The sequence below is a fragment of the Oxyura jamaicensis genome, chromosome 15, assembly GCF_011077185.1.
Source record: "Oxyura jamaicensis isolate SHBP4307 breed ruddy duck chromosome 15, BPBGC_Ojam_1.0, whole genome shotgun sequence".
Taxonomy (NCBI): Eukaryota; Metazoa; Chordata; class Aves; order Anseriformes; family Anatidae; genus Oxyura; species Oxyura jamaicensis.
Genome location: NC_048907.1, coordinates 7,596,552 through 7,622,275, shown reverse-complemented (window position 1 = coordinate 7,622,275; position 25,724 = coordinate 7,596,552). Strand labels below are relative to the sequence as shown.

The 25,724-nt window shown below is 46.5% G+C and overlaps 2 protein-coding genes across 3 annotated transcripts in view; both read left to right on the top strand.

Annotated features, from left to right (window-relative positions):
- Nucleotides 1-253: 253 nt before the first annotated feature.
- Nucleotides 254-3,469, top strand: RPLP0 (ribosomal protein lateral stalk subunit P0). Its single transcript, XM_035340915.1, has 8 exons — nt 254-332; nt 556-659; nt 812-987; nt 1,080-1,167; nt 1,440-1,586; nt 2,061-2,246; nt 2,693-2,833; nt 3,262-3,469. Exons 1-8 carry the CDS (start codon nt 284-286, stop codon nt 3,424-3,426), a joined length of 1,056 nt encoding a protein of 351 aa, XP_035196806.1. The 5' UTR covers nt 254-283; the 3' UTR covers nt 3,427-3,469.
- Nucleotides 3,470-3,682: 213 nt separating this feature from the next.
- GCN1 (GCN1 activator of EIF2AK4) overlaps nt 3,683-25,724 on the top strand; it is a 42,579-nt gene continuing 20,537 nt past the window's right edge. For both annotated transcript variants that reach the window (XM_035340589.1, XM_035340588.1), the window contains exons 1-30: nt 3,683-3,797; nt 5,583-5,685; nt 6,308-6,371; nt 6,912-7,043; nt 8,246-8,354; nt 9,011-9,109; nt 9,194-9,328; nt 9,813-9,881; nt 9,968-10,076; nt 10,491-10,565; nt 10,823-10,951; nt 11,165-11,215; nt 11,626-11,724; nt 12,005-12,178; nt 13,674-13,826; nt 14,604-14,696; nt 16,156-16,231; nt 16,395-16,554; nt 17,084-17,273; nt 17,409-17,533; nt 17,897-18,075; nt 18,254-18,347; nt 18,789-18,902; nt 18,985-19,183; nt 19,670-19,825; nt 23,149-23,330; nt 23,593-23,673; nt 24,205-24,348; nt 24,975-25,102; nt 25,285-25,474. In XM_035340589.1, coding sequence (XP_035196480.1) covers nt 3,780-3,797; nt 5,583-5,685; nt 6,308-6,371; nt 6,912-7,043; nt 8,246-8,354; nt 9,011-9,109; nt 9,194-9,328; nt 9,813-9,881; nt 9,968-10,076; nt 10,491-10,565; nt 10,823-10,951; nt 11,165-11,215; nt 11,626-11,724; nt 12,005-12,178; nt 13,674-13,826; nt 14,604-14,696; nt 16,156-16,231; nt 16,395-16,554; nt 17,084-17,273; nt 17,409-17,533; nt 17,897-18,075; nt 18,254-18,347; nt 18,789-18,902; nt 18,985-19,183; nt 19,670-19,825; nt 23,149-23,330; nt 23,593-23,673; nt 24,205-24,348; nt 24,975-25,102; nt 25,285-25,474 — 3,630 coding nt within the window. In that variant the 5' untranslated portion in view covers nt 3,683-3,779. The remainder of the gene's footprint in view (nt 3,798-5,582; nt 5,686-6,307; nt 6,372-6,911; nt 7,044-8,245; nt 8,355-9,010; nt 9,110-9,193; nt 9,329-9,812; nt 9,882-9,967; nt 10,077-10,490; nt 10,566-10,822; nt 10,952-11,164; nt 11,216-11,625; nt 11,725-12,004; nt 12,179-13,673; nt 13,827-14,603; nt 14,697-16,155; nt 16,232-16,394; nt 16,555-17,083; nt 17,274-17,408; nt 17,534-17,896; nt 18,076-18,253; nt 18,348-18,788; nt 18,903-18,984; nt 19,184-19,669; nt 19,826-23,148; nt 23,331-23,592; nt 23,674-24,204; nt 24,349-24,974; nt 25,103-25,284; nt 25,475-25,724) is intronic.

Here is a 25,724-nt window from a genome sequence, read left to right as displayed (position 1 = left end):
CTCAACCAAGGGGGTGGGACCACCCGAGGTCTTCCCGCGCTGCGCGGTTACGGCGGGGGCGTGGCTTGCCAGCAGGGGGTGTGGCTTGTCGACAGGGGCGTGGCTTCCCGCCGGCTTCTCTTCCGGCCACCAGGGGGCGCGCCCGCCCGCCCCGCCGCTCTCGTGAGTGACAGGCGCGCCGCCCAACCGGAGCGGCCGTTCCGCCACGACTGGCGGCAGACCAATGGGGTGAGGAGGAGTCCGCCCGTGGCTCGCCGCGATTGGGCGCGAGTCGCGGTATAAAATGAGGCAGGCCCGCCCCGCGGCCTTTCTTTCCCGGAGCCCTCGTGGAGGTAGGAGCACGCGGCGAGGGGAGCGGAGGGGGCCCCGCGGAGCCCTGAGGGGGGTCTTGAGGGGTCCGGGGGGCTTCCATGGGCGCCGTGAGGGGTTCTGAGGGGTTCCTGAGGGCTCCTGAGGGCTCCTGAGGGCTCCTGAGGGCCCCGGGGAGCGGGAGCGGGAGCGGGAGGCGGGTGGGGCGCCGAGCGGAGCCGCCTCACCCGCGCCCGTCCCCCGCAGGCCTCAGCTCGTCTTTAAACCCACCGGGCGATCCTTGGAGCACCGCCGCGATGCCCAGGGAAGACAGGGCTACGTGGAAGTCCAACTACTTCATGAAAATCATCGTGAGTCTCGCTGCGGCCCGGCCTTCGGGAGGCGCCGCCTGGGGTCGGGGAGCGGGGCCGGGCCGGGCCGGGTGGGTTTGGGGGCACGGCGGCGCCTCAGGGTCGCTCTGCCCTGCACCAGCTCTGCCTACACGGTGCTGTTCTTGCCGCAGCAACTGCTGGATGATTACCCGAAATGCTTCGTTGTGGGAGCGGACAACGTGGGATCCAAGCAGATGCAGCAAATCCGGATGTCGCTGCGTGGGAAGGCCGTGGTGCTGATGGGGAAGAACACCATGATGCGTAAAGCTATCCGCGGGCACCTGGAGAACAACCCTGCCTTGGAAAAGTGAGTGACAGGTCTCTGAATGTCCTCCTGGGTCCTCCCTTTGGGAGGGGATGTGTGAGGAGTGGAACTGAAGGCTGTCGTCTTTCCTTCAGGCTGCTGCCTCACATCCGTGGGAATGTGGGCTTTGTTTTCACCAAGGAGGATCTGACTGAGATCCGGGACATGCTGCTGGCCAACAAGGTAGGGTGGGAGCCCTCGCTGTGTCTTTGGGCTGGGAGTTACTGAGGGAAAAGTGAAACTGAACCTTTAAGGGTAGATGCCTGCTTTTCAGGAGTCCTCAGGGGTTGGGAGCTAGGCCCCTGCAGCTGAGTAGCAGTACTACTGCTGTCTCACCTCTGTGTGCCTGGGTGGTGTCTGTCCTGCAGGAGCATTTTGGGAAGGAGTTGATGCCACTGCAGGGTATCTGAGAGGCGAGCATTCTTCTGACTTAACCTTGTTTATTCTTTCTCCAGGTGCCAGCAGCTGCCCGTGCTGGTGCGATTGCTCCTTGTGACGTGACTGTGCCAGCCCAGAACACCGGTCTCGGACCTGAGAAAACCTCCTTCTTCCAGGCCTTGGGCATCACCACGAAGATTTCCAGAGGAACCATTGAAATTCTGGTTAGTGAGCAGTGTGGTGGTGTTGAAGCCCTTCCTTGATTGAAGGGCCCTTGCTGCGATACTGGGTGGAGTTGTCCTTAGGTCCGGTGTTCATGTGGAGAAACAGGAGGTGTAATGATCCAAAATCTCATTCACACTGAAGTACTGCATGAACAGTCTGACTGCTTCAGTTTGATCTGTCCTGAGGGCTTGGTTCAGGCATGCAGTGGGGTGGGGAGAGGGATTTACATTCCTCTGTCAGATCTGAGCTCTTCCAGAGGAATTCACAAGTACCCATAGGGAATTGATGCGCTGCTCATCTGCTTGAGCAGCACTTGAGTGTGGTCTAGGTCTCTTTAGAGGTGAACTCTGAGCCTATTGTGCTCATCTGTTCCTTCATCTCTTGCCATTAGAAATGTGCCTTTGTGTCCCTGCTGTGTTGGTTGGCCTGGATTTCTTTGTGCACATTGACTAATTTTCCTCCTCTTCTCTTAGAGTGATGTGCAGCTCATCAAGACTGGAGACAAAGTGGGTGCCAGCGAAGCCACCCTGCTGAACATGCTGAACATCTCCCCGTTCTCCTTCGGGTTGGTGATCCAGCAGGTCTTTGACAATGGCAGCATTTACAATCCCGAAGTGCTGGACATCACCGAGGATACCTTGCACAAGCGTTTCCTGGAGGTCAGTGTCTCAGCCTTGTGTTAGGTTCAGCTCTTCCTCTACCTGCTAGAGGGAAAACGGGCAGCAGGCGCTGCTCCAGAACGAAGCGTCAGCTCTGGTGTTTTCTGCAAGCTGTAGAGTCTGAGTGCCCTGGAGAAAGAGTCACAGAGCACCTTCTGTAGGCTTTTCTGACCAAAGCAAAGGAAAATGTACTGGGCGTTTCGTGAAGTGAGGTGTGTGGGATCAGTGAATGCATGAAGGTAGTGAAGTGTATGTGCAGTCTGGAAGCTATTTCAGCGAGTGTTTGAAATCATTTAGATCCTGATACCTTGTCTAATTCAGTGGAGCTAGGTTCCTTGTACACATTACGTACTGTCCTGCGTTGTGTTGGCAGCACAGAGGTGTGCTGTCACGGTTTCTCGTCCCGGTTATTTCTTGGCACAAAACACGAGTCTCTCTTCTCGCAGGGTGTTCGTAACGTTGCCAGCGTCTGCCTGCAAATTGGGTACCCGACCATTGCCTCTGTGCCCCACTCCATCATCAACGGGTACAAGCGGGTCCTGGCAGTGGCGGTGGAGACCGACTACACCTTCCCCCTGGCCGAAAAGGTAACGGCAGCGTCTGCCCCACAGCCCAGAGCCTTGCAAGTGCAGTGAGCCCTGCACAGAAACACCGTGCCTGCCCCTTGCCTACCCTGAAAGGACTCAGGGCTGCCTCTGAGCATGAGCTGGACAGAGCTGTGTGTCCTGTGGAGGGCACTTGGCTCTGTGCGATGAGCACAGAGGCAGGAGCCCCATCTCTTATGGCTCTGCCTGCCCAGGGCTGCGAGACCTGGGTGCAGGGGGCAGCCGGGTGCTGGCAGCTCTTGGGCTGCAGCCCCGCAGGAGCCCATGGGCACGGGAGGAGCAAGCTGGGCCCTGCCTCCCTCCACCCCTAAAGCAATCGCCTCATTTGACATCTGCCGAGCCACACAGCTGGGGCTCAGCCCCTGGGGACGGGGCACATTTCCCTGTTTTACCCCTCTCTCCCCCCGCAGGTGAAGGCCTTCCTGGCAGACCCCTCGGCTTTCGTGGTGGCCGCCCCGGCGGCAGCCGAAACGGCCGCACCCGCCGCAGCCACCGCCGCCGCGCCGGCCAAGGAGGCGGCCAAGGAAGAGTCGGAAGAGTCGGACGAGGACATGGGCTTCGGCCTCTTCGACTAGCGGCGGGCGCGGGGTGCGAATAAAGAAAGGCTCTTGGACCCTGCGTGCGCCTCTGCTGCCTGCCTGCGGGGGGGGAGGGCTCGGAGTGCCTCGGGGGGGTTCGGATGGGTTCGGGGGCGGGTTCGGAGCGCCTCGGCGGGGGCGTCGGAACGACTCGGTAGGGTTCGGAGCGCTTCGGCGCCGGGGTTTGGATGGGTTCGGTTACGTTCGGCCCGACCCGACGGCGTTCGGCTCCACTCGGCTGCGTTCGGCTCGCCTCGCAGCGCCGTCCCCATGGCAACGCCCCCTCCCCGCGGCAGCGCGTGCGCCGGCCGCCCCGGAAGCGCCGTCTCCTTCCGGGGCACAGCGGCGCCATGGCGGCCGACACGCAGGTGAGTGCGGGCCGCGCCCGCCCCGCTGGCACCGGCCCGGTCCCGGGCGGCTCCGCGCCGCTCCCGCGGGCCCTTCCCTCGGGGGGACTCCGGGGCTGAGTCCCGAGCCCCCTCCGGGCCCCGGAGCGGGGCCGGGCGGCGAGGCCCGGCGTCTGTGGCGCTGGGGGCCGGGCCCCTTCCCTGTGAGGAGCCGGCCCCGGGCCCGCGGGTACAGCCCGGGGAGGCCGGGGGGGGGAGCGGGGAGCCGCGCTCCGTGCCCTCCCTGGGCAGCAGCCCCGGAGCTCCGCCGGGGTTGTGGGTTCCGGCGGTGCTGGGGTAGCTCCAGCAGGTTTGTCCTGTCCGCGTCTCCTCGCCGGGGACTCAGCGGCGTGAGTAAGTGCGGCCCGCTCCGAGCCTGCGTGCGGCGGAGGCGGGGAACGGGAAGGTGCTAATGAGGGGACCCCGGCGGCTGCAGTGCCCGGCATCCGCAGGCCGGAGGCACAGGGAGAGCCCAGGGAAGGAGGTGGTTGGGTCACAGAGACCCTCTCCAAGTCCTAGGCAGCCCTCTTGCCCGAGGGATTCCCTTCCTCTGTGCCAGTAAAGAAGCATTACTGAAAGCAGCTCTTCAGAAGAACGGAGACAGCTTCCACTTCCCAAACTGCCGGGCTTCCTCTCCTTCCAGAAAGACCCGTTGTGGAAAAACTGGTAGAATTTTGCCTTAAGAGGGAAGGAGCGGTTTTAATCAGTTTCTGAAGACACGTTTATTTGCCACCCTTCCTGAAGATATTGTTATAAATTTATAAAGGTGCTTGGTTTAAGAGGTGAATTTCAAAAGCCTTTCCTAGCCTTGTTCTTTTGGTTCACATAAATGCAGAGGACACCTCGTGCCTGAGCCCTGTTCAGGCCACACAGAGCCTTTTGTGCGCTTTTGAAACTGGGAAGTTCACTGGAGTGGTTTCCCATGTGCAGGTTCCTAAAGGAGCAGGTCACTGAGAACATAACACTGCTGAAAAAATAAAGTTTATCTCTCCATACCCCTTGAAGACTGACACAAAATATTTACAGAAAGTAAACTTGGTGGTTTTCGGGCCCTTAGAGCCTGCAGGTTCCGGCACATAACAGACACGGCAGCACAGGCACGACAAACACACATGGAATTGTGTGATCTCTGGTTTTTGTTTTGCTTGGGGAACCTTGGGCGCTACTGACAGCCCAGGGAAGGAGTTTTAGAGCGAGGTGTACCCTGCTGAGTCCAGGGTACAGCACCCCTGAGATGTGTGTGCCGGTTCTGGATGAGAGCAAAGGCAAGCGGTTCATTCTTTTCCCCTCCCCATGCAAGTAATTTCCAGCAGCAGTGGTAACCTGTGACAGCCTGAAACCAGGGGTCGGTGCTCAGGAAGTGAGCTTGGGCTCCGTGCTAGGCCATGGGCAGTTGGTGGATGGCTTTAGGAGGTAACACCCCCTGCCAAGTTCCTCTGCATTCCTGACGTGCCAGATTTCTGGCTTTTCAAGGCCCTGTGCTCTAGGGCATTGATTTCACCTTTCAGTCCGCCCTCCTTTTGGAAGGGTAAACCTGCCTTAGAGAGTGCCACGATCACAAGTTAACCAACAGAAAACAGTCACCATTCAGCCGAAGGGAGCCTTTTGGGTTTTATCTTGTGTGATGTCGTGACCCTTTCCTACTCAGTAAGACCACAGATGATCACCAATACATTTGTGCAGCTGCACAGGACGTGCTTGCCCTGGTTTTATGTTCTGTTGACGTCAAAGCCAGCCTGATGTTTTCTCCTCTGCCTGTGCCTTTAGGTTTCTGATACACTGAAGCGGTTTGCAGTGAAAGTAACTACAGCCAGCGTGAAGGAGCGGAGAGAGATCCTCAGCGAGCTGGGAAGGTGCATTTCTGGGAAAGGTAAAAACGGTGTCGATCACCGGGGTGGAAAAGAATGTTCAAGTGCTTCGTTTAAAACGCTGTGTGAAACTTGTGGAGTAGTTTTTAGATGTAGTGGGGGGGCTGCATTTGGAGAATGTGCTCTCCTACAGCGTTAGTTCCAAGCACGGCTGTTGTAGTTACGCCAGGTGTGCTTGTTCCAGTAAGGAGCTGTAGCACATGTGTGTTAGGTTTTCATCAGCGTATCAGACACCTGTTTCTCTCTACGACTCTTCTCTTGGTTTTGTAATGACTCATGGAGTATTTATGTGCACACATGCATAAATATATGTACAGAGAGAGTATACAACCAGAAGACTTTACGCAGTCTTAATAAAATTAAACAAGTTTTTAAAAATCCTTTTGATACCTCTCATTCTCTGAAGGTGACTGGAAAAGCATGCGTTCCAGTTTTGCTGTTATTTAAAAAAAATGCATAAAATGCACACATGATAGAGAGAATTCTGAATATGGTCCTTGCTAACACTTCGGCATGTATGTATGGGCTGTGCTCAGTTCACTGATGTTAGTTGCAAGGTGCTCGGTTGCATTTAAAGACCTCTGTGACTTACAAAGAAATACGCTGAAATCCAATCTGTTACAGATCTTCCAGAGGGTGCAGTGAAAGGCCTTTGCAAACTCTTCTGCCTTACTCTGCACCGATACCGGTGAGTAGAAAGGCTGTATTGTTTAATCTCTTAGTAAACCGAGGTTCTTTATCAATTAAACATGGAGCGTCTGGGAACGTTACCGTGCAGTGTCCCGTAGATGCGTGTGACGTGGAAAGATGACGTCTGGTAATTAGGCTCTCAAGTTAGGTTTGACATAAAAGTGTTTCAGTGTTTACCTTGTGCTTCACTTGTATTTGAAATTAAAGCTCGCGTCGTGTAGTTCGGTTTGGCAGTGTGAAGCCAGAGCAAGATGCCTTTTAGATGCTTTCAGACGGGGTTAAGCTGTGCCCTGTTGCAGAGGAGCTGTTCAGGACCCGTTTCCTTTTGCAACCTGCTGGAGGGCCTCAGTGTAATTTCTGCCAGCTGAGGAAGGGAATGGAGCTTTCTGCCAGAAACCTTCACTTCTCGGAGCAGCAAGGATAAAACAACTCTAGCTGAAATGAGAAAGCAGAGCCCTTTGCGTGCCACAAGGTGGTAATACGTGTGATGTTGGTAGGGTTTATAACTTCACAGAGATCCATTTTTCCTTCCCGCCAGCGATGCGGCATCCCGCAGAGCCCTGCAGCTGGCGCTTCAGCAGCTCGCAGAGTCCCAGCCAGACGCAACAGCAAAAAACCTCCTGCAGTCGCTTCAGTCCTCGGGGATCAGCGGCAAGGCCGGAGCTCCCAGGTGCGGGATGAGTTGCTTTGTGTGGAATCGTTTCTGAGTTGCTGGTGGTTATTCTTGCCTTCGGAAGGGATGCTTTGCTGCTGCTTGCCAGAGCTGTTAGAAGCATTCAGGGATGATGTAATCACTGTTCAAATCTTAGTTTTTTAACCTCTTTCTTGTTTTCTATGAAAGCAGAATCTTCTTGGTGTTAGTGCTGGTGGATCGGTCCAAGTTACAGTTTTTCTTTGTTAAACTTAAGTCTGGAGTGATGAGGAATAAACTCTTAGGAAGAAACAGTCTCCAAAATGGTTAGGAAAGGGGAGTTCCTACCCCATCCCGTGTTCAGCTGCTGGAATTCAAGATTTATTATTGACAGGAAGATAAGTCTGAAGTTTGATGTTCAGATGAGAGACAAGCTGCTGTTGAATAGCAGTAGCATTTGGAAGCACCAACTGGGGAGTGTTTCCGAGAGGTGACGGGGTTTTGTTAGGCCGATGGAGGCCCCGGAGTGCCATCCTACACTTCCTCCGCCCACCTCTTGCCTCCTGGCTGAACAGAGGTGCACCTCTAAGAAAAATACCCGATCTTGGTTTAAAGGCTTGCAGTGATGCAGCACTTACCCCTCAGGTGACTGTGTCAGGGCCTTGTTACTTGTTAGTAACTTTGAGAGAGGAAGATGAAAATGGGGTGGGGGTCCTCAGGGAGCCGGGAGGTGGGATCTGCCACCTGAAGGGGAGGAAGGAGGGAGACTAAGCATAAATCAGCTGAGTGGTGTGCCAGGGGGAATGTAAGCTGTGAAATGCTTTGGCAATCTAAGGCTGTGAAGCTCTGACAGTAAAGATGATCAGCAGATGAGAAATCTTGAGTCACTCTTTGGGCAGTCTCAGTTGGTGAAGTATTTAACTCATTGCTGTAATGCTGCTGGAAAGATCCAAAAATGATCTTTCTCACGCTGTTTCTTCATTCCCAGCAGGTGATATTTAGCCTCCCTTTGCCATTCAGGAGTTCTGAGTTTAAGCAGGAGCTGAAACACAACAAGCAAAAGCCACTGGAGCTTACAAACACCAATTATTTCCTTTAAAAGTCGAGAGTTTAGCTGTCTGCTATAAGATAGCCTCAGTAATGAGGCGGGGTGTTGTAGATGAGCCAGTCCTGACGTAGTAGGAGTTACACAGGGTTATACTGAGGGCTGTGGATTTACCTGCCTTCTGCTTCCACTGCAGCAAGAGCAGCGGGTCTGCAGCTCTGCTGGCGCTCTCCTGGACGTGCCTGCTGGTTCGCACGGTCTTTCCAACGCCTGACAAGAGACAGGGGGAAACGTGGAAAAAACTGGTAAGTTCTTCTTGGTTTGCAGAAATACCCTGAATTCAGTAACTCTGAATGTGACTGATAACGTCCCGTTAAAACCCGGGTTTATAAGATGATCTTTGCTTTCTGGTGTTTTTACCTCTCATGTTCTGGGGAAGGCAGGAGATGTATGAAGCATGAGATTGGGGCAGTCTTACACCTGAGCAGACTTGCTCTGCACACTGTGGTGTATACCTGTGTTTCTAGCCTAAGCTGTGCCTCCAAGGTGCTGTCTGAAGCATGCTGTGAACTCCTCCTGCTTCCCTGCCTTGCCTGTGACATTCTATCATGTGATCTTAAGTAGCCTTTTGCTTTCTCTTACCTTTGTTAACAATCTGTCCCTGCGACCATGCTCATAGCACCTTGGAATGTAGTTGGAATACACTTCAAGAAGAGGTGTGACTTGATATAAATTACCGTTTTTGAAGTCAGAGTTTCCAAAACTGTTATGTATAGTTCTGCAGAGTGGTAGGTATGGGATGAAAACAGCGGCAGCTTCCTAATTCTGCCTGTTGGAAGAACTTACACAGCCTAAGAACTTCTTCACAGGCAGATGCAGTTAATCACAGACAGTTCCTGTTTGATATAAGCTCTCTGAGAAGCAGATTCATGAGGGCTGTCTTGGCTGTTTCCCTTGGCAGGTGGAAGTTCAGTGTTTACTCCTGTTGGAAGTCTTGGGAGGTTCTCATAAACAGGCAGTGGTTGGGGCAGTGAAGAAACTGAACAAGCTGTGGAAAGAGGTGAGGTATACTTTATGAAGCTTTATTCAGTAGCAGTTCTAGCTTCTGTTGTGTTCATGTGCTTTTTTTTTTTTTTCTCGTTAGAACCAAGACCTGGTGGATCAGTACCTGTCTGTCATTCTCGGTCTTGAACCAAACCAGAGCTATGCTGCGATGCTGGGACTTGTGGTGCAGTTCTGCACAGCGCAGAAAGAGATGGACATCATCAAACGCCACAAGGTAAATCTGCCACGCTACTTTTATTCCTTAAATAAGTGGCATTGCTTTTCATCACGGAGAAGGTGGGGGGACAGATGTGTCAGCGAAGCTGGTACTTTCCATCTGCCCCTGGTTTCCTTATCCATCAATTCAGTGGTAATACAATTCTGGTTAAAACCATGGGATGCATTTATAGAGGGAGCTCCCAGGTGTGGGTCTTTGCTCTGGCCTGTGTTTTTACACAGCCCGACAGCACTGCAGCTTTCTGCCTTCTCCCTTGTAGGAAGGGAAGGCAGCAGCTAGCCTTAATGGGTTTCAGTGTAAGGTTGCTGGGTACAGCAGAGAGCCCTGATCTCTGCTCGACCATCAAGCAAAGCTTCTGCTTGGTGGTTAGGGCTGCCTTCCAGAGGAAGGTGAGGCAGGGTGTCAAGCCTGGCTTGCCAGCGGTGTGCAGGGAGCTGTGTGGGTGGCAGCGTGGCTGTAATTGGTGTTTCTGCTTGTCCAGAGCGCTCTTCTGGATTTCTACATGAAGACCATCCTTATGAGCAAGACAAAGCCTCAGAAGCACGTGCTGGTGAGACGAACTCTTCCAGGGCTGTCGATGCTTTTGTCTGATGTGTGGTGCCCGCTGCTGTGCTGAGTGCTTTGTTCCCTTTGCAGGACAGCTGTTCCCCAATTCTTCGATACGTCTCTCACGCTGAGTTCAAGGACTTAGTTTTGCCAACACTGCAGAAATCCCTGCTGCGAAGTCCTGAGAATGTAATTGAAAGTGAGTCTGTTGTCTCTGTACACTGCTCTGCCAAAGAGCCTGAACAGTTGTTCCTCAGAGGTCTGGAGTCGTGGGGTGTGCATCCCTCTGGACCATGCTTATAGGCCTGTGAGCATAGGCAGTGGGGTTGTCTGGCGTCTTAAGGGCTGGATGTGGAGAAGCAACATTTGTGGTGTGATCCCAAGTGTCTGGGTATGTGGTAGCTGTGGTTTACACTGAGGACAGAATTTCACAGCTGAGTGCTAAGAATAATCCTGAATTAATCTGTTGATTGGGCATCAGTTTCTGTGCTTTTCCTCCCTAGTCCTTACTGGCCCTGTCTGCTCTTGATGCGTTCTGTGGGGAAGGAAGTATTAAAGTGCTAAAATCAGCTTCTTAACAAATTTAATGAGAGGTAATCTCTTCTGTCTTCAGCGATCTCTTGCTTGCTCCTGTCTGTGAACCTGGATCTTAGCCAGTACGCTCTGGACATTGTGAAAGGACTGGCCAGTAAGTACCTAATTCTGGAGGGAATGATGAATTGAGAATAAGGCTTGCTTCACCTTAATGGCTGTATGTATAACCATTTGATCGCGGGTGTCGAGGTTGATTTATTTGGGTGGGAGGATGATACTGTAGCTTGGCGCTGGAATAGTTCACGTGATGTTCCAGAAGCTGAGTCAGGCCACATGCAAAGATACATCCTTGTCTTGCTGATTCTATGCAGTTTGTGATAGAGAGCTCTTAGCTCATGCATCATTTTCTAGGTCACCTGAAATCCAACAGTGTGCAGCTGATGGATGAAGCAGTTGTTGCATTAAAGAATTTGGCTCGACAGTGCAGTGATCCTTCAGCTGTGGAGTCACTGAGCAGACACCTTTTTGCCATCTTAGGAGGTGAGTAAGTTGCACGATAAGCAGCAGAGGTGAATAAAAGTTTGTTGGCTTCAAGGAGTGTTTTGTGTATTTTATTTTCTGTTGCTTTTGACAGTCTGTATGGTAGGGGCTGCTCAGCCTGGATCAGGGCTATTTTAGAGAAGATACTTGATGTATCACATTGCGATTGCCTGTCTGTGCGTCAGCCGTCACCCATTTGTTTCTTGTTGGCAGGCTCAGAAGGGAAGCTGACAGTTGTTGCTCAGAAGATGAGTGTCCTTTCAGGTGAGGATCCTAAAGGAGAGCTGCTTCTCTAGTGGAGCAAATCCAGCAGATGGCTGAATGAGAGGAATCCGTATTTGAGCCTTTAGGAATGAATCCCTGCCTGGTTATTCTCTGTTGGCGGCGGTTAATGTCGTACAGGGTGCTGGATACTGCAAGCAAATTCTTGTCTTTTCCTTCAAGGGAAGTAGTTGGCTAGTAGGCTAAAATGTTATCTGCGAGGAAGAAGGTGACTGTATCCTGGGTTAAAAATGAAGACAGCGTCCTGTAGCGTTGGTTCATGGTGGATGTGACATCCAGATGTAGTGATAAGAAAGAGAGATGTTTGCCCAAGGACTGAAATGTGGTTGTTTTGAGATTTTACAGCAAGTGCTGGTACTTTGGGAACTAATGAGAAATGTTTTTTCTTTCAGGCATCGGCAGCCTTAGTCACCATGTGGTTTCTGGGACATCTAGCCAAGCTCTGACTGGAACCGTGGCTGAGCTTTTCATCCCTTTCCTGCAACAAGAAGGTGAGGTCTCTTGTTTTTGTTCTGGATTTGTTAAGCTGCTTTCATATTGAGCAGGCTTTTTGTACAGCCTGTTACTTAGGATAAATCCTGATTTTTGCCTGTTGTGCTATAAAATACATTGCACCGTTCTGAAGAGCAGCCCTGTGGAGACAACTCTATGCCTGTTAGAAGCACATGCATTCTTTTCCTTCCTCACCCCAACATTATCTGCTTTCTGTTTTATGTCTTCCTGTGTTTTATGCAATTGCTGTACTGACGTGAGCCCTGTGTTACTTCCTAGTCCATGAAGGCACGTTGGTTCATGCAGTCTCTGTCTTGGCTCTTTGGTGTGTTCGGTTCACCACGGAAGTCCCTAAGAAGCTGGTGGAATGGCTAAAGAAAGCCTTCAGCCTTAAAACCTCCACTTCAGCTGTGAGGCATGCCTACCTGCAGTGCATGCTAGCCTCTTTCAAAGGTAAAACTGTGCAGCTGTTAATAACTCTTGACTGTGTGGCTTAAGAAATGAGTAATCAACTTCTGTACCTGTTGACATAGTAGATAACTGTGTGTGTTAAGAAAGGTACTGTAAGGTGATACCTGTTCATTAACCTTCATCTTTCTCCTTGAAGTCTCTTTTGCTTTCAAGACTTCTAAGACAGCGTATCTCCTTGTATAACTAAGTATCACCATCCGTTGTGCTGTCTTTTCATATACCCCAAAGTAATTTGGGATTGATTCATTTTATAGATTGTAGTGTTTCTAGCTAAGGGACCACGCTTTTGCTTCATACATCACCCATAACACTGGGATTGTGGTCTGTGGTTTTGATGCTCAGGAGCTTAATTTTTTTTTTGAAGGAACATGGTTTTGAAATCTTCACAACTTCTAAACTTTTGGTGATCCTTTTCAGATTTGCCTCTGTTGGTTGTATCCCCTGTGGCTTCAGCACTTCATCTGCAGGTTGATAGGTGATTGGTCTGATCTCCATATGTGAGATCTCCCTTTCTTGTTGAGGCAGTATGAATCAAAAAGATGGTACACATTTTCTTGAGAGATGGATAATTCAGTCCATTTTATAGGTACAATGGATGTGCCATTTGTTTTTTCTCAACATGGGTATGAGTAAAATTAGAATCACATGTTTTTCTACTGTAGCTGCTGGGGCTGAAGAAAACCACCATCCACTCTAAAAACTAGTTAGGATTCACAAGAGGCTGTTACCTTCAGAGAGATCAGTATGGAAAACCTGAAGTTGCTTATGCTTGGCAGGATAAGGAGGTGTGAGGTGTGCAGCTGTTTGAGGGATTGTGGCCTAAGACATTCATATTCCAGAACAATTTACTCAGCACTGGAATGCTGGCTACCGTTGCTCTGACCCAGTTGTTGAAGTACCCAACTTAAAAAATAAAGATTCTAACTCTTACAGGTTTATGGTTAAAACACTACCTGCAAATACTCAATGTACAAAATCGTGGTGTCTTTATATCCTTTTTTTGGCATCGTCTGAGGTGTTGCTTCTGGAAATAGCAGGAGCGCCTAGCTCAATTCTCCTGGAAGCAAGGGTCACAGATCAGCGGGATTCCTTGGCTTGTGAAGGCTCGAAATGGAACAGATGGTTGTGGCTTGCCAGGAATTTACTTTTGCTCTCTCAGAGAAACATAGTTTTAACGTCAGGCTTCCTGTGATTTGAACTAGTTCCTTTTATCTAACCGGATTAGTATTTTCTTTTGCATCCCATGAACAGAAACTTGTATTGGGATGGGACCCTTTTATCTGTGAGGAAAGGGCTAAAGTGGTTGTCATCTTCATAGCTGAAGTTTAATCACAGGAGTGATTGGCAATGCTTTGGGAGTCTTCCCTGTCTGTATCTGGTTTGTTTCTTGTGTCGTAACAGCAGAAGAACCATTGATGCCTTCAGTTTGACGTGTGAAGGACCATGTTTTGCAGTTTGTCTCTGTCTGTCTCCTCAGGTGACACATTATTACAGGCAATGGACTTGCTGACAATGCTGATCCAGACAGTAGAAAAAGCAGCATCCCAAAGTACTCAGGTTCCCATGGTAACCGAAGGAGTTGCTGCAGCTTTGTTGATCTGCAGGATGTCTGTAATTGAGGGACAAACTGGTAAGATCACAAAACATCTTGGCAGAATCCAATATGAACAGGCTCTGAGGAATAACACTTTTTCTTGACAGTGTGCCTCGGGTTCATTCCTTAATCCATATATTGCTTCTGGGTAGAGAGTCACTGCCCTTTGGTAAACCAGGGAAGGATTTATTCTGATCTCTCCTGGTTCTGTAAACGAGAAATTCTTGCTCTTCTGTGGCTTTGCAAATTCCAGCTTCCATTCACTTGGGGCAGTATTTCTCTTTGTTCTGACAAAAAATTCATTCAGACCTTACATGCTAGGACATGACTGAAGCATTAAAAGCACTGAAGCATTGAAAGTGTAACTTGTTTGCCATTTATTTAGTATTTTTACAAACTATCTTTGGAGAACTGCAGGTCTGGAATTCTGTTTTCCATTAGAGCATATTGCAACAATTGTCTGAATTCATCTGCCAGGATATAAAATCCAGATGTGTTCTGTCTGTCAAAAGCAACACATCAGCTTTCTCCTTTTCTTCATTTTTAGGGAGGCTTGCCCTATGAACATTAAGGTGAAACAGATTTTACATTTCACAAGTGTAAGTCAGAGAAATATATTTTTTCCACAGGTGTTTTTTAGACATGCTTATAGTTCTGAATGAGAGATGAGAGGCTTTGTAAGTGAAGACAAGCAAAAGCTAGAAATAGCTTCAAAAATTTCAGGAGACAGAATTTTACTGTATTCTCTGTAACCTGGTAAGTTCTTACTCATTTTGATAAGCCCTTGATAGACATTTGTTTTTTTCCTGTCAGAGTCTAAGCTGAGCAGCTTCTGGCAGCTGATTTTGGATGAGAAAAAACAAATTTTTACATCTGAGAAGTTCTTGCAGTCAGCTTCAGAGGAAGGTAAATTATCAGTTATTGTGTATCCTGTTACTGTTTAATTCTATTACTTAAGCGAGCTACTTTGCTGTTAGCCCTGTTCTATGGTCCTTGGGGATCCAGTTTGATTGAAATGAGCAGTGCTCTCTTTCAGAAGTATATCTAAATTAATTGTAGTCTGACAGTGAATTAATTTATTTCTAATGTTTCTAGCCTATGTTATCAAACATTTACAATTCCAAATCTTTATATTCAGTAAAAGTCTTTCCAGTCCAAAAAAGTGTGTGGTGTTCCAGCTTGGAAGTAGATAGTTGCAGCCAATCTAAGGGACATGGATAAGCCTAAAATTAGGAAGAAGATGGGAAAAAGTAAAATAAGGCTGGAGAAGAATACATGCAGAGGAATCTTGTAAGATAATATGGGAAAGAGTAGTAAAATAGGAAATCAATTGGGTTATACATTAGTCTTTATCCATGCTCTATTTTGTTCTCATGTTTAAAGATTAATTCTTTTTTTTAAAAAAAAGAACGTGCCCCACAGAAACATCACTGACTATCTTTTAAACTGAAAGCCTTGCAAATGAGTTCATGAATCGTTTCTCTGAAATGAGTTCATTTATCTTTTGTACAAAGCTTTGAAGAGGTAAATGGGAACTAGCATATTTTCTCCTTTGCTTGCTGTGATCATTGTTTGCTGAAGGCAATGTGGATATCCAGTCGTTTTCCTTCCCAAGTTTGCAGGTATCCTGAAACAATATGATCTGGGAAATTATGTATTGCTCCATTAGGATGTTAATTCCAAAAACTAATGCTGGTAATTTTGAGAGTAAGCATTGTCGTGATTTGTTATTGAGTATAAATGAGCAAAACCATCCAGCAGATGTGTTTAACATCCCCAAGCTCTCTGAGGATTTGAATGTCACAAGTAACCTGTTATCATACTTTATATGGGTTATAACCTACCCCACATTTTAGGGCTTACTCCTCCTGCTTTTATGATATGGTAGAACATTGGTATACAAACCAAAGGGCCCAGAGACAGTATAAGCTCACATGATGGTATGAGGTAAAATACCAAAGCTACAACTCCCACAGCGTTATGCACTTTTTAATGAATTCATTACACATTTTATTGTCACTTGAGACATTTCAGCAGTGCTCAGTATCAACAGTATTGATGCAATGAGTATGGTGCTTCTTATTTGATTTGCTCTGTTTACTCACACAAATATAGGCCTCTCGTTCTGGTTAAGGAAATCCTGCTGAAATGAGGCTAACCACGTTTCCCTTAGCTCATGGTTCTGTTTCCAGTCTTGTCAGATCTGAGTTGGACTTGTTTCTAGCTTTATTGAGAAGCTTATATAGAGGCTCAGTTTTGGCAGCTATTTTATTATGTTCTGATTGCTGTTTATTCATTCTTTAATAAAAAAATCTCCTTCTGTATGAAATCACATGCTATTGTAAATATTTGTCTTTTCCCACAGCAATGTGTACTGTACTGCAGCTGACAGAGCGTCTCCTCTTGGATCATGCACAGCGGCTCCCTGAAAGTAAAGTTCAGTACGTAGAGTGCTGTTACTGATCTGGGTCTGATCCTGAATGTCTGTGCAGGAAAGGGTGGGCCTGGGACTTTGCACAAAATGCTGAATGCTTTGTGCTTTTGTGGCCTGATGGTTTGCAGAGCTACCTCCATTGCTCAACCTGTTTATTTCTCCATTTTCAGGCAGTATCACCATGCCCTTATTGCGGTACTGCTGAGTCGGACCTGGCATGTTCGAAGACAGGCCCACCAAACAGTCAGGAAGCTCTTGTCCTCTCTGGGAGGGTACAAACTGGCCTATGGGCTCTTGGAGGAGCTGAAAGTGGTTCTCAGTTCTCATAAGGTGAGTCCCTGCTTAGTTGTTTGTATGCTGACAATTAGCTCCATACCCTAGGTTTGCTGTTAACATTGACATACAGCGTGCTAAGAAAAGGATTCATGTCCAGCTTTATGATCTTCTAGATCTTACTGCTATTACTTTGATTAGTGTCCTTGGTGTGAGAGGCTGCCTCGTCTTCTCTGAAGAATGTGAATATTTTTGAAAAGATACTGAGTAAAATTAGACAGCAGAAGCTGGGCTTACTGTTCCTAGCCAACTGGTGAAACATTTTCCAAAGTCCTCTTTGCTAAAAATGATAGCTTTAGTTTTATTTTATACTGCCTTGCCAAATCTAGTATAGTCTTCTGCTCTTGGTCTTTCTGTCACTGTCAGTACTCTGTACTTTGTCTCCGTTGTTGTCCTTTATTTTCTTTGAAAGCTTCAGGTTGTTAGAGGGAGCTGATTTCTGGTGTTCAGTGTGGTGTTCCTTTAGGAAAGCGTGCTCAGGGCTCAGGAAAACTTGCTATGATGTTAATGACAATTTGTCCCCTAGGTTATGCCTCAGGAGGTCCTGGTGACGGAGTCAGGAGAGTTGTCAGAGCTAGGAAAGACATACATTCCTCCCCGTGTACTTCACGAGGCACTGTGTGTCATCTCAAGTGTGGCGGGGCTGGATGTGGATTCCTTTGAGACAGAAAAGCTGGCTCTGGAGATGCTGCTGGTGAGCCATCATCCATCTCTAGGTAAGTAAAGGGATAAAACCACTCTCATGGACAATGTATGTGGTGTGGTTTTTTTTTTTTTTAATTTTACCTTCTTGTTTCATTGTATTAGTAATCTGCTTTGTGTTTATTATGTTTATTTATTCTTCATGCTAGTGGCAGTACAGCCAGGTCTTTGGCCAGCCCTCCTCATCAAGATGAAGATAGATCCCAAAGACTTCATTACCAAACACCTGAACGACATATTACCCAGACTCACTGCCTACACTCCAGAGAACCAGGTGATAAACTTCTGCTTTCCTGTTGTTAGTATAAGGAGATACTTTGGAACAAAAGAATTTTTTGGAGAAGTTAAGTGGTCCATTAGAAAGGAGATGTGTCTATAAGGTGGAGAAAAGGCAGGTTCAAAAGGAAATCCAGTGGAAAAAAAAAAAGAGCTGGGATTTAAGGCTGCAGGGGGGAATCTGTATCAGCAGCTGAGTAGAATTCTAGATAAGGTTTTGGTACCCACTGGATGAGGAATTAGAACTCAAAAAGTGTTGCTCTCAAAGAACATAACATGGCCTACTTCAGCAGGGCATACTCTTTTGAAACAGTATTAAGGAATACTGATCATAGTGGTTTTTCCTTTGTTTTCTTGATAGTCATCCATGAATGCAGTGGGATCTCTCTCCCTGCTTTCACCTGGCAGAGTGCTCCCACAGCTCATCAGCACCATCTCAGCATCAATGGAGAATCCAGCTCTGTGCCAGGTTACTCGAGAGGAATTTGCCATCATGAAGACACCAGAGGGAGAACTGTATGACAAGTCTATAATACAGAGGTAAGACTGTAATTTCTTTTTTCTGTGAATATGGGGATTGATTCCTGCTGGCATCTCGTCAGTGAGTGAGTGGGTTTGGGTTTGTCAGATACTCCTTTCTGCACAGAAGTTCCTAGATTTGTGTGCCTGAACCTTTCTTCAGAGTAGTGCTGATTCTTCTCTTTGCTTCTTTTCTCAGTGCTCAACAGGACAGTATGAAAAAGGCTAACATGAAGAGGGAGAATAAAGCTTACTCTTTCAAGGAACAAATCATTGAGCTGGAGCTGAAGGAGGTGAGGTGATGGGAGCGGGAAAGCCATTAGTGATGGCTGAGACACAAAGCTATCTCATCTGTTTTGTGCATGGCTTCTGGCATACCTATGTGTACATTGTTGGAAAAGATTCACTGTATTTCTTTCAATACCTAAATATATTTTATTTTCTTGTTTCTGTGTACATCAGTTTCTCTTATGCCTGTATTTGTATCAATTTCTGCTGTATTCTATTATTTGTGAATGCACTTACTAGTTGCACTTATTAGCTGTTTTTCTCTTCACCTCTTGTTCAGTGCATCTTGTGTGAGTTTCCCAGTAAGGGTTGTTAAACAGGTGCTTCCATCCTGTTTTAAAAGTAAATTCTGAAAAACAAGGTGTCCAACTTGCTCCTCCACCTAATTGAAGGTTTAGAGTTAATTGTTCCCAGTTAATAATGTCCATGGTGCTCTCTATTTGCAGGAGATAAAGAAGAAGAAAGGAATAAAGGATGAGGTGCAACTGACTAGCAAGCAGAAAGAACTAATGCATGCACAACTGGAAAAGGAGTCTCAAATAAGAAAACGACTGAAGGAGGCAAGTTTCGATCATCTTTATTTGCCAGCCCTACAGCTACCAGAGTAATTTATGGTAATCCTTCACATTGTTTCTCTTACAGCTTGATAATGAACTGGAAACAGCCTTGGGACTCCTGGACACTGTTATCAAGAGAAAACCTCCTGGTCTAACTCAGTACATTCCTGGTCTCATCAGCTCCTTCTTGCCACTTTTTAGATCGCCTTTGGCTGCTCCAAGAATTAAGGATCCTTTTCTCTCCTTAGCTTCCTGTGTCATGCCTGCTCGACTTAAAACCTTTGGTTAGTATTTACAGTTGCTGTTTAAGGGCTGGGTGCGTTATTTTTATGGCAGGGTGGTCAAAATCCTCGCTCTTACAAGCTGTGGATTGTGACCGTATAGCACAGATAGCTAAGAGGAAAAAACACTATGGGACAGTGTTTAAGGAGGTGACTGCAGTGTCCTAGTGATCCCACTGCTGGACAGGTCTTGGTTTGGGCTGACATCTTTAGAAAAGCTTGGAATTACTGAAATTTCATGACAGATGTTGCAAAACAAGAAGAGTTTGCTCCTTGTTGGAGGGAACACACAATAGTGTTCATACAGCAGAAAGTGACTCTTCTGAAGGAAAATGTCCCCTGTAACCCTTGCGGCTGTGCTTCCACCTCTGCGCATCTTTTGCAGCCTGGGATGTTTCCTAGAGCTTTGTTAGAATTCTTTGGTCTGTGTTCCGGGGGATTGTTCTCAAGAATAGTCTTCTCATACCTTTTTTTATTCTTTCATGCCAGGTACTTTAGTGAGCCATGTGACCTTGCGCCTGATGAAACCCGAATGTGAATTGGATGATTCCTGGTGTCAAGAAGAGCTGCCAACTGCTCTCAACAGAGTTGTTAGCTTGCTGCATGCCCACACCATTCCTAGCCGAACAGGCAAGGGAGAAACAGGTAAAAGGCACTGTAGATCTTAACCCCCCACAGCCCCAATAACTTAGTTGTTTTAGTTTTCTTGGTTTGTATGTTTCATAGGTGAGACTTCACTTTTTCTCTTTTTAAATCCAAGAAGTCTCTTCATAGATACGAAAAACTGTAACTTCCTCATTAAGTTTTTTTTGTGTGTGTGGTGGCAGTAATAGAAAAGATATTACACGTATAGTTAATTGTAGAAAGGAAACAGCAATAACTTTTTCTTAAAATGGTTCAGACAGAAATAATAGTAGTGAAATGAAGACTTATCTTTGCTAAGGACAGTTATTGCATTTCACCACCACTTAGCATAAGTGATTCAGTGAGACTAAGTGGAAAGACAAAATAATTGCTTGTTATCTGAGATCTCAGCAGAGAAGTGCCTGTGGCGGCTTCTTGTTTTCTACGCAGAACTGCAGTTCATGAATATTTTATTCTGGCATGGTTACAGAAGAAGCAGTTCCTTTTACTTCGTAACATAAGGGCAAGCACCAATATTTTTATAGTTCAAGAATATGGGCTAAAATGAACCCAGGGGTTAGTTTTAAAATAGATCAATTGCAGAATCTTCATGCTTTATGATGGAGTATGCAAGTACTTGTATCAGTACATGCTAATAGATAAGAGTTCAGCAGAGGTAGGAGAAGTCTGCTTCTTTTGGAGGCAGGGATGACTTAGGCTGTCTTTACAGATGCGGTGTTCTGTATTGATAGAGGTGGTTCATCCAGGCTTTGGAGATGATCATCGTCTAGCTCGGCCAGAAACTGCTGTGGTTGAGAGTTTACGAATTTTTAAAATAAATCTAGGATTCCACTTGGTCCCTTACCCCAGTGGTTCACTTCTGCCCTTACAGTTCTGTTGCCAGTCAGATCTGCAGTTGTGCGACTCTGACATAAATAATCTTTACTGTTAAGCAGGAGCAGTTGACCATGTTGAGCACCACTTTAGTGCTCAACGTCCTGCCCTAGCACAATGCTGTCCAGCTTACGGAACAGATGCTGCCAAAACCAGGCTGGGGCATTGCCTGGTGCCCTGCTGGCTGTGTTGCAAGTCACTCCACCTTTGCAGTGGAAAGCAGGTGATTTCCAAGCCTCTCCTGCTCTTCCCCTCGTGGCCTGAGGCTCTGTGGCTGCAGTTGGGTTGCAGAAAAGCAGCACTTGGGTTCTTGCAGGGAGCTGCTGTGCCCCATCCCGCTGCTGGGGCTGGGGACTCAGAGGTTGGACTCGGTGATCTTGGAGGTCTCTTCCAACCTAGACTATTCTGTGATTCTGTGATTCTGTCTCTGTGATAATTCAGTGTCTCTGTTATGTCATATATTTCCATATTAATTGCAGGATCATTAACATTTGAATGCTTATTTCCAGGAAGTAGTGGAAGTATTTTGAATGTTCTGCCTTCAAAATTCCTTACAGTGCTTATTTAAATGAATACCTGATTATTTTTTTTATTTCTCCAGCAGGAGAAAGGCAGTAGGCTCCATAACACTTTGTTGGACAAGTCAAGTTGTATTCCCAAATAATTTTTCCTCAAAGTTCTTAAAATGCTTTTGAGTGCTGTCCTACGCAATACTGTTTAGTGGAAGTTAGTTTCTTCAGTTACCATGTTACTTAGGAGAGACCACACGTGTTTGTACTGTGGATAGTAAAATTTATCATTCATTGCTGAAATGCCAAGATACATTTTAAAATACCAGCTACTCTTTTAGCAGAACATGTATCTTCTCAGATAAAGCCTTCTCCTTCCTGCTGCATATAGAGGGACAGTTGCTTAAGCCTAAAAATATCTGGCCAATAATTAAAAAAAAAAAGCGTAAAATCAGATAGTGAGCAAACAGTGAGAAAAATCTCACATCTGAGATAGCGAGTTTTTTACCTAAACTATTCATGTTAAATAGTTAGGAGCTCAGAGTGTGTTTGGTATTTAATATTTCTCCCTTGAACTACTTCTGCAGTATCTATGCCCTACATAAGCTGACTAATAATACTGCAGTATTGTATCTGCAGTGCTCTTCGTCTGCATCTTAGAAATCTAAATTGTGGCGTTCTCTGACAGCAGATAGGATGTTGAAAGCAAACGTTTTCCCTAGATATCCAGTACTTTAGTTTTAACAGTATATAAAAGCATGACTCCAACTAGAGGCCCACAGGCATCTGTTCAAGAATACATTCTGCACTTAACCATATATATACTCAGCAAGTATGTGGTGCTGACAGTTTAGCTTGAAACCTAAAAGAATCATTCTTTCTTTTTCTTAATTGTAGCGTTCAGTTTTTCTTTAAACTTATTGCTTTGGACTAACTGGAAGACTGAAACAAGCTCTAGTTATGTTCCATAGCCAAGCCCTGGTGAGAAGGAAGAATCAAAGTCTTTAACAACAGGAATCCAAAAGCTTTAATTTTTTTTCTAGGGGGAAGAGGGCTTGAGCCTTGTGCCAGAATTAGAGAAACCTCATTCTCAAGAATCCAAATGAAGGCTGGAGTGACAGGTTTGTTAGGTTGGTAGGAAGTGTTGAAAAGGAATACAGCTGGCAAATAAGCTACTACTTTGGGACAAAACAACTTTAACAATGAGTTAGTTAAATTATATCAGATCCCTGTGTGGATCCCATTGCTTAGAATAAAATTGACCATAATGGTTTTTTAGTTTAATTCAAGTGAATTCTCAGAGAGTGTACATGCAAACTTAATGCAATTTAAATATTAGATTTTTAATTTCAACACTGATTGTGTATTGGTTTAATTTTGTCACATCTGCCCCGTCCCCTGAGTATGGTCTGTAGAGACAAAACCATGGTTTTGCATGTCCATCTACTTTAATCCATTGAATTGTTTCAGTGGATTTTGCTCAGCAAATTGCGTCTGCTGTGTGCATTTTTTTGAAATATTATAGCATTGGAAGTAATCTGTAATCCTAATATGACTTTAATTAGAGCCAGCTCATCGATATAGCATGCAAGAACATTAGGTAGATCTGAGTGCCAAATGTCAGTGTTGGAACCCTAATGTTGCTGCCACTAAGTGGCAAAGTGACAGGGACTAAACAGGTGGCAGGCTGTGCAAGCTGCTTTCAATGGGCTAAGCGCTGTCTGTATGGGGTAAGTCTAGATACACAAGACAGCATCCCATAGACCCTGTGTTTTTAGGGGCACAGAAATACTTAGGGTCACTTAGCACATTTATATGTAAGGTTGGAGCTCGCAATGTCTGTTAGAACCTACAAAGTGTACGTTTTGTATTTTTCTTTTCTAGTCAGTATTATAAAATGGTAAACAGTTGTGCTCACAGGATTGTTTTTCCTTTTCACAGGTGCTGCCCCATTATCAGCTCCAGCATTTTCCTTAGTTTTTCCTCTCCTAAAGACTGTTATGATCGAGACGCCCCATAACAGTGAAGACACGGAGGAGTTCCTGGTCAAGATTCTGCAGATCCTTACGGTTCACGCTCAGCTGAGATCATCAGCAAATGGCCAGGCTTTGCTGGTGGATGAGGTAAGTGAGAGCTGTGGGGATGAGGTGACCTTCCTCAGCAGCTGTACAGCTGAGGGATGGGATGAAACAGCTAATGTGTAAAGTGGACAAAGCAGATTAGTTCTGCTGGTTAGGTAACAATGTTTGACTGTTTTCTGTCACAGGTTTTGGCCATGTGCCTGGACTGAGGTTTTTATTGTGGTTAAATAAGGAGGGCCATATACAGCCAAGGTTCTTTGGAGTCACAAAATGTAAGGGTTTTTCTCCCCTCCTCTTCTTTCAGAATGGCCCGGAGTTGCTGCCCCGAAGGGACATGTTGCTTCTGCTGACCAGGGTGATAGGAACAGGTTCTCCACGGTTACAGGTGAGTCCTTGGCTTCATAACCACTGTCAGGATTCTGCCTCAGTTTCATCAGCATCTAAGCGAGAGAAATACATCTGCCTGGTCCCCAAGGCTGGTGGTTGATGTATTATCATTTGTCTCCTATGTTTACGGTATTTTGTGTGTGTGTTGGGGTGGGGGGTAAAATACCTGTGTTTTTTTTTTTTTTTTTCCTGTGAGTTTTATGCGTCAGTCTTCAGTTTTCCCCAGGTGTCATTTTATTTCTTCTCTAAGGCCTTGTTCAGTCAAAGAAAATCAGTAGTCACTCCCTGGAGTGACCAGCAGTAAAGTTTGATCAATAGGATGAGGTAGCAGGAAGACCAATAGTAAGAAAAAGGCATGGGATTGGACTGAACTCGTCAGTTCTTATTTTCATCCTGAAGCCTCATCTCTGTTCTTTCAGAATTTCTTTGCTTGTGATAGCACTCAACGCCCACCTGAGCTTCCTTTGATCAAATGCAGAGAAGAAGAGGGCAGTGGTGGAATCTCTAATGCTTCCTCTCGGCATTTCAGGTTCTGGCTTCCAATGCGCTGACCTCCCTGTGCACGAGTAGCAGTGGGGAGGACGGCTGTGCCTACGCGGAACAGGAGGAGATTGATGTGTTACTGCAGGCCCTGCAGTCTCCGTGCATGAATGTTCGAGATGCAGCTCTCAGGGTAGGTGGGAACAACTCATGGTTACACTGACTTCTTTCAGGTGAATCTTCTCCAACAGTTGAAGAGAGGCTTCAGCTGTGATCCTTGTCCTTGGGCGATATGTCTGCAGGAGGAGGCTTTAGCTACTGAATGTTAATGCTATGAGTAATGCTCTTTGTGCAAGATTTACCTGGTGGAAAGGAGTATACTCTGGGTCTATCCTCACTTCTGTTTTGTTAAAACAAGTGTAATTACAACAGCTTACCATTTTCTATTTAAAATTGCATAGAGCTTAGTCTCAAAGGGAGAAGCTGTCAAAAAATTGCTTTGTCTATATTGGGCCTGGTGTTTTTGGAAAGCTTCAGGCTTAGTCACTTCGAAGAAGATAAAACCAAAAAAACTGAGGGTGCTTTTTCTTTTTCTTTGCCATCAAACAAATTTCTGCTTAGCTCTCCTGAGCTAGTTTCTCTGTTCTTAGGAACAGAAAAGACCGTAGTCACCAGAGCACAACCTGGTGCTGCACAAGTGTGCATAAATTTTGATATTTCCAATTACTGAGAGCTTGGCTTGGCAAAAGTTTCAAGTGTTTTAAAGTATCTGTTTCTAAAATCAGATCTTTGCACTGATTCGCCTGTAAATTAATTCAGGGACTGATGGAGCTACAAATGGTGCTACCAACCCCAGACAGTGATGAAAAGAATGGACTGAACCTGTTGCGTCGCCTTTGGGTAGTAAAATTTGATGTGGAAGATGAAATACAGAAATTGGCAGAGAGGTGAGAGTTCTTTCTAGCTGATTGGATTGTAAGGGGGTCTCTCTATTGCTCACCTTGTGAAGCTTTACCGGCGGGGGCTTTGCCTCCTGCAGGCAGAGGGCAGGTTTGGGTCAGCCTTATGTGGCACGTAGCAGTGGCTTCTCTACCTGAAGGGGGATCTGTTGCCTCTGTGTGTGCTGCAGGTTGTGGGAGTCCATGGGTCTGGAGCTGCAGCCTGACCTCTGTTCTCTGCTGATCAAAGATGTTATCTACCATGAAGAGGCAGTGCGACAAGCAGGTGCTGAAGCTCTTTCCAGAGCTGTAGCTCAGTATCAAAACCAAGCAGCAGAGGTTATGAATAAACTTACAGAAATTTACCAGGAGAAGCTCTATGTAAGTACTCTTGTCATAAAGGGTTGACAGGCCCAAGCTTGTGCTATAATTTCTATCTTTTAAAGATCATTTTTCCTTTTGTCTGCCCTGAGGATATACAGGAAGCTTACTGTTGCTGTTTGAGCTTATCACAAACATTAATGTATTGGTCCTCAAGTTAACAGTGAATAATGGCACCATTCATTACACAGGTGAATATGGCTTAGGTGGAAGACTGTGGCAGAGCAGAGGCTAGAATTAAGGTTTTTTT

Excerpts from the sequence above, each read along its gene's own strand:
- RPLP0 (XM_035340915.1), top strand. The coding sequence starts at position 284 with ATGAGGCAGGCCCGCCCCGCGGCCTTTCTTTCCCGGAGCCCTCGTGGA. Across the intron at positions 988-1,079 it reads AACAACCCTGCCTTGGAAAA|GCTGCTGCCTCACATCCGTG; the intron begins GTGAGTGACAGG and ends TCTTTCCTTCAG. Across the intron at positions 2,834-3,261 it reads CCTTCCCCCTGGCCGAAAAG|GTGAAGGCCTTCCTGGCAGA; the intron begins GTAACGGCAGCG and ends CTCCCCCCGCAG.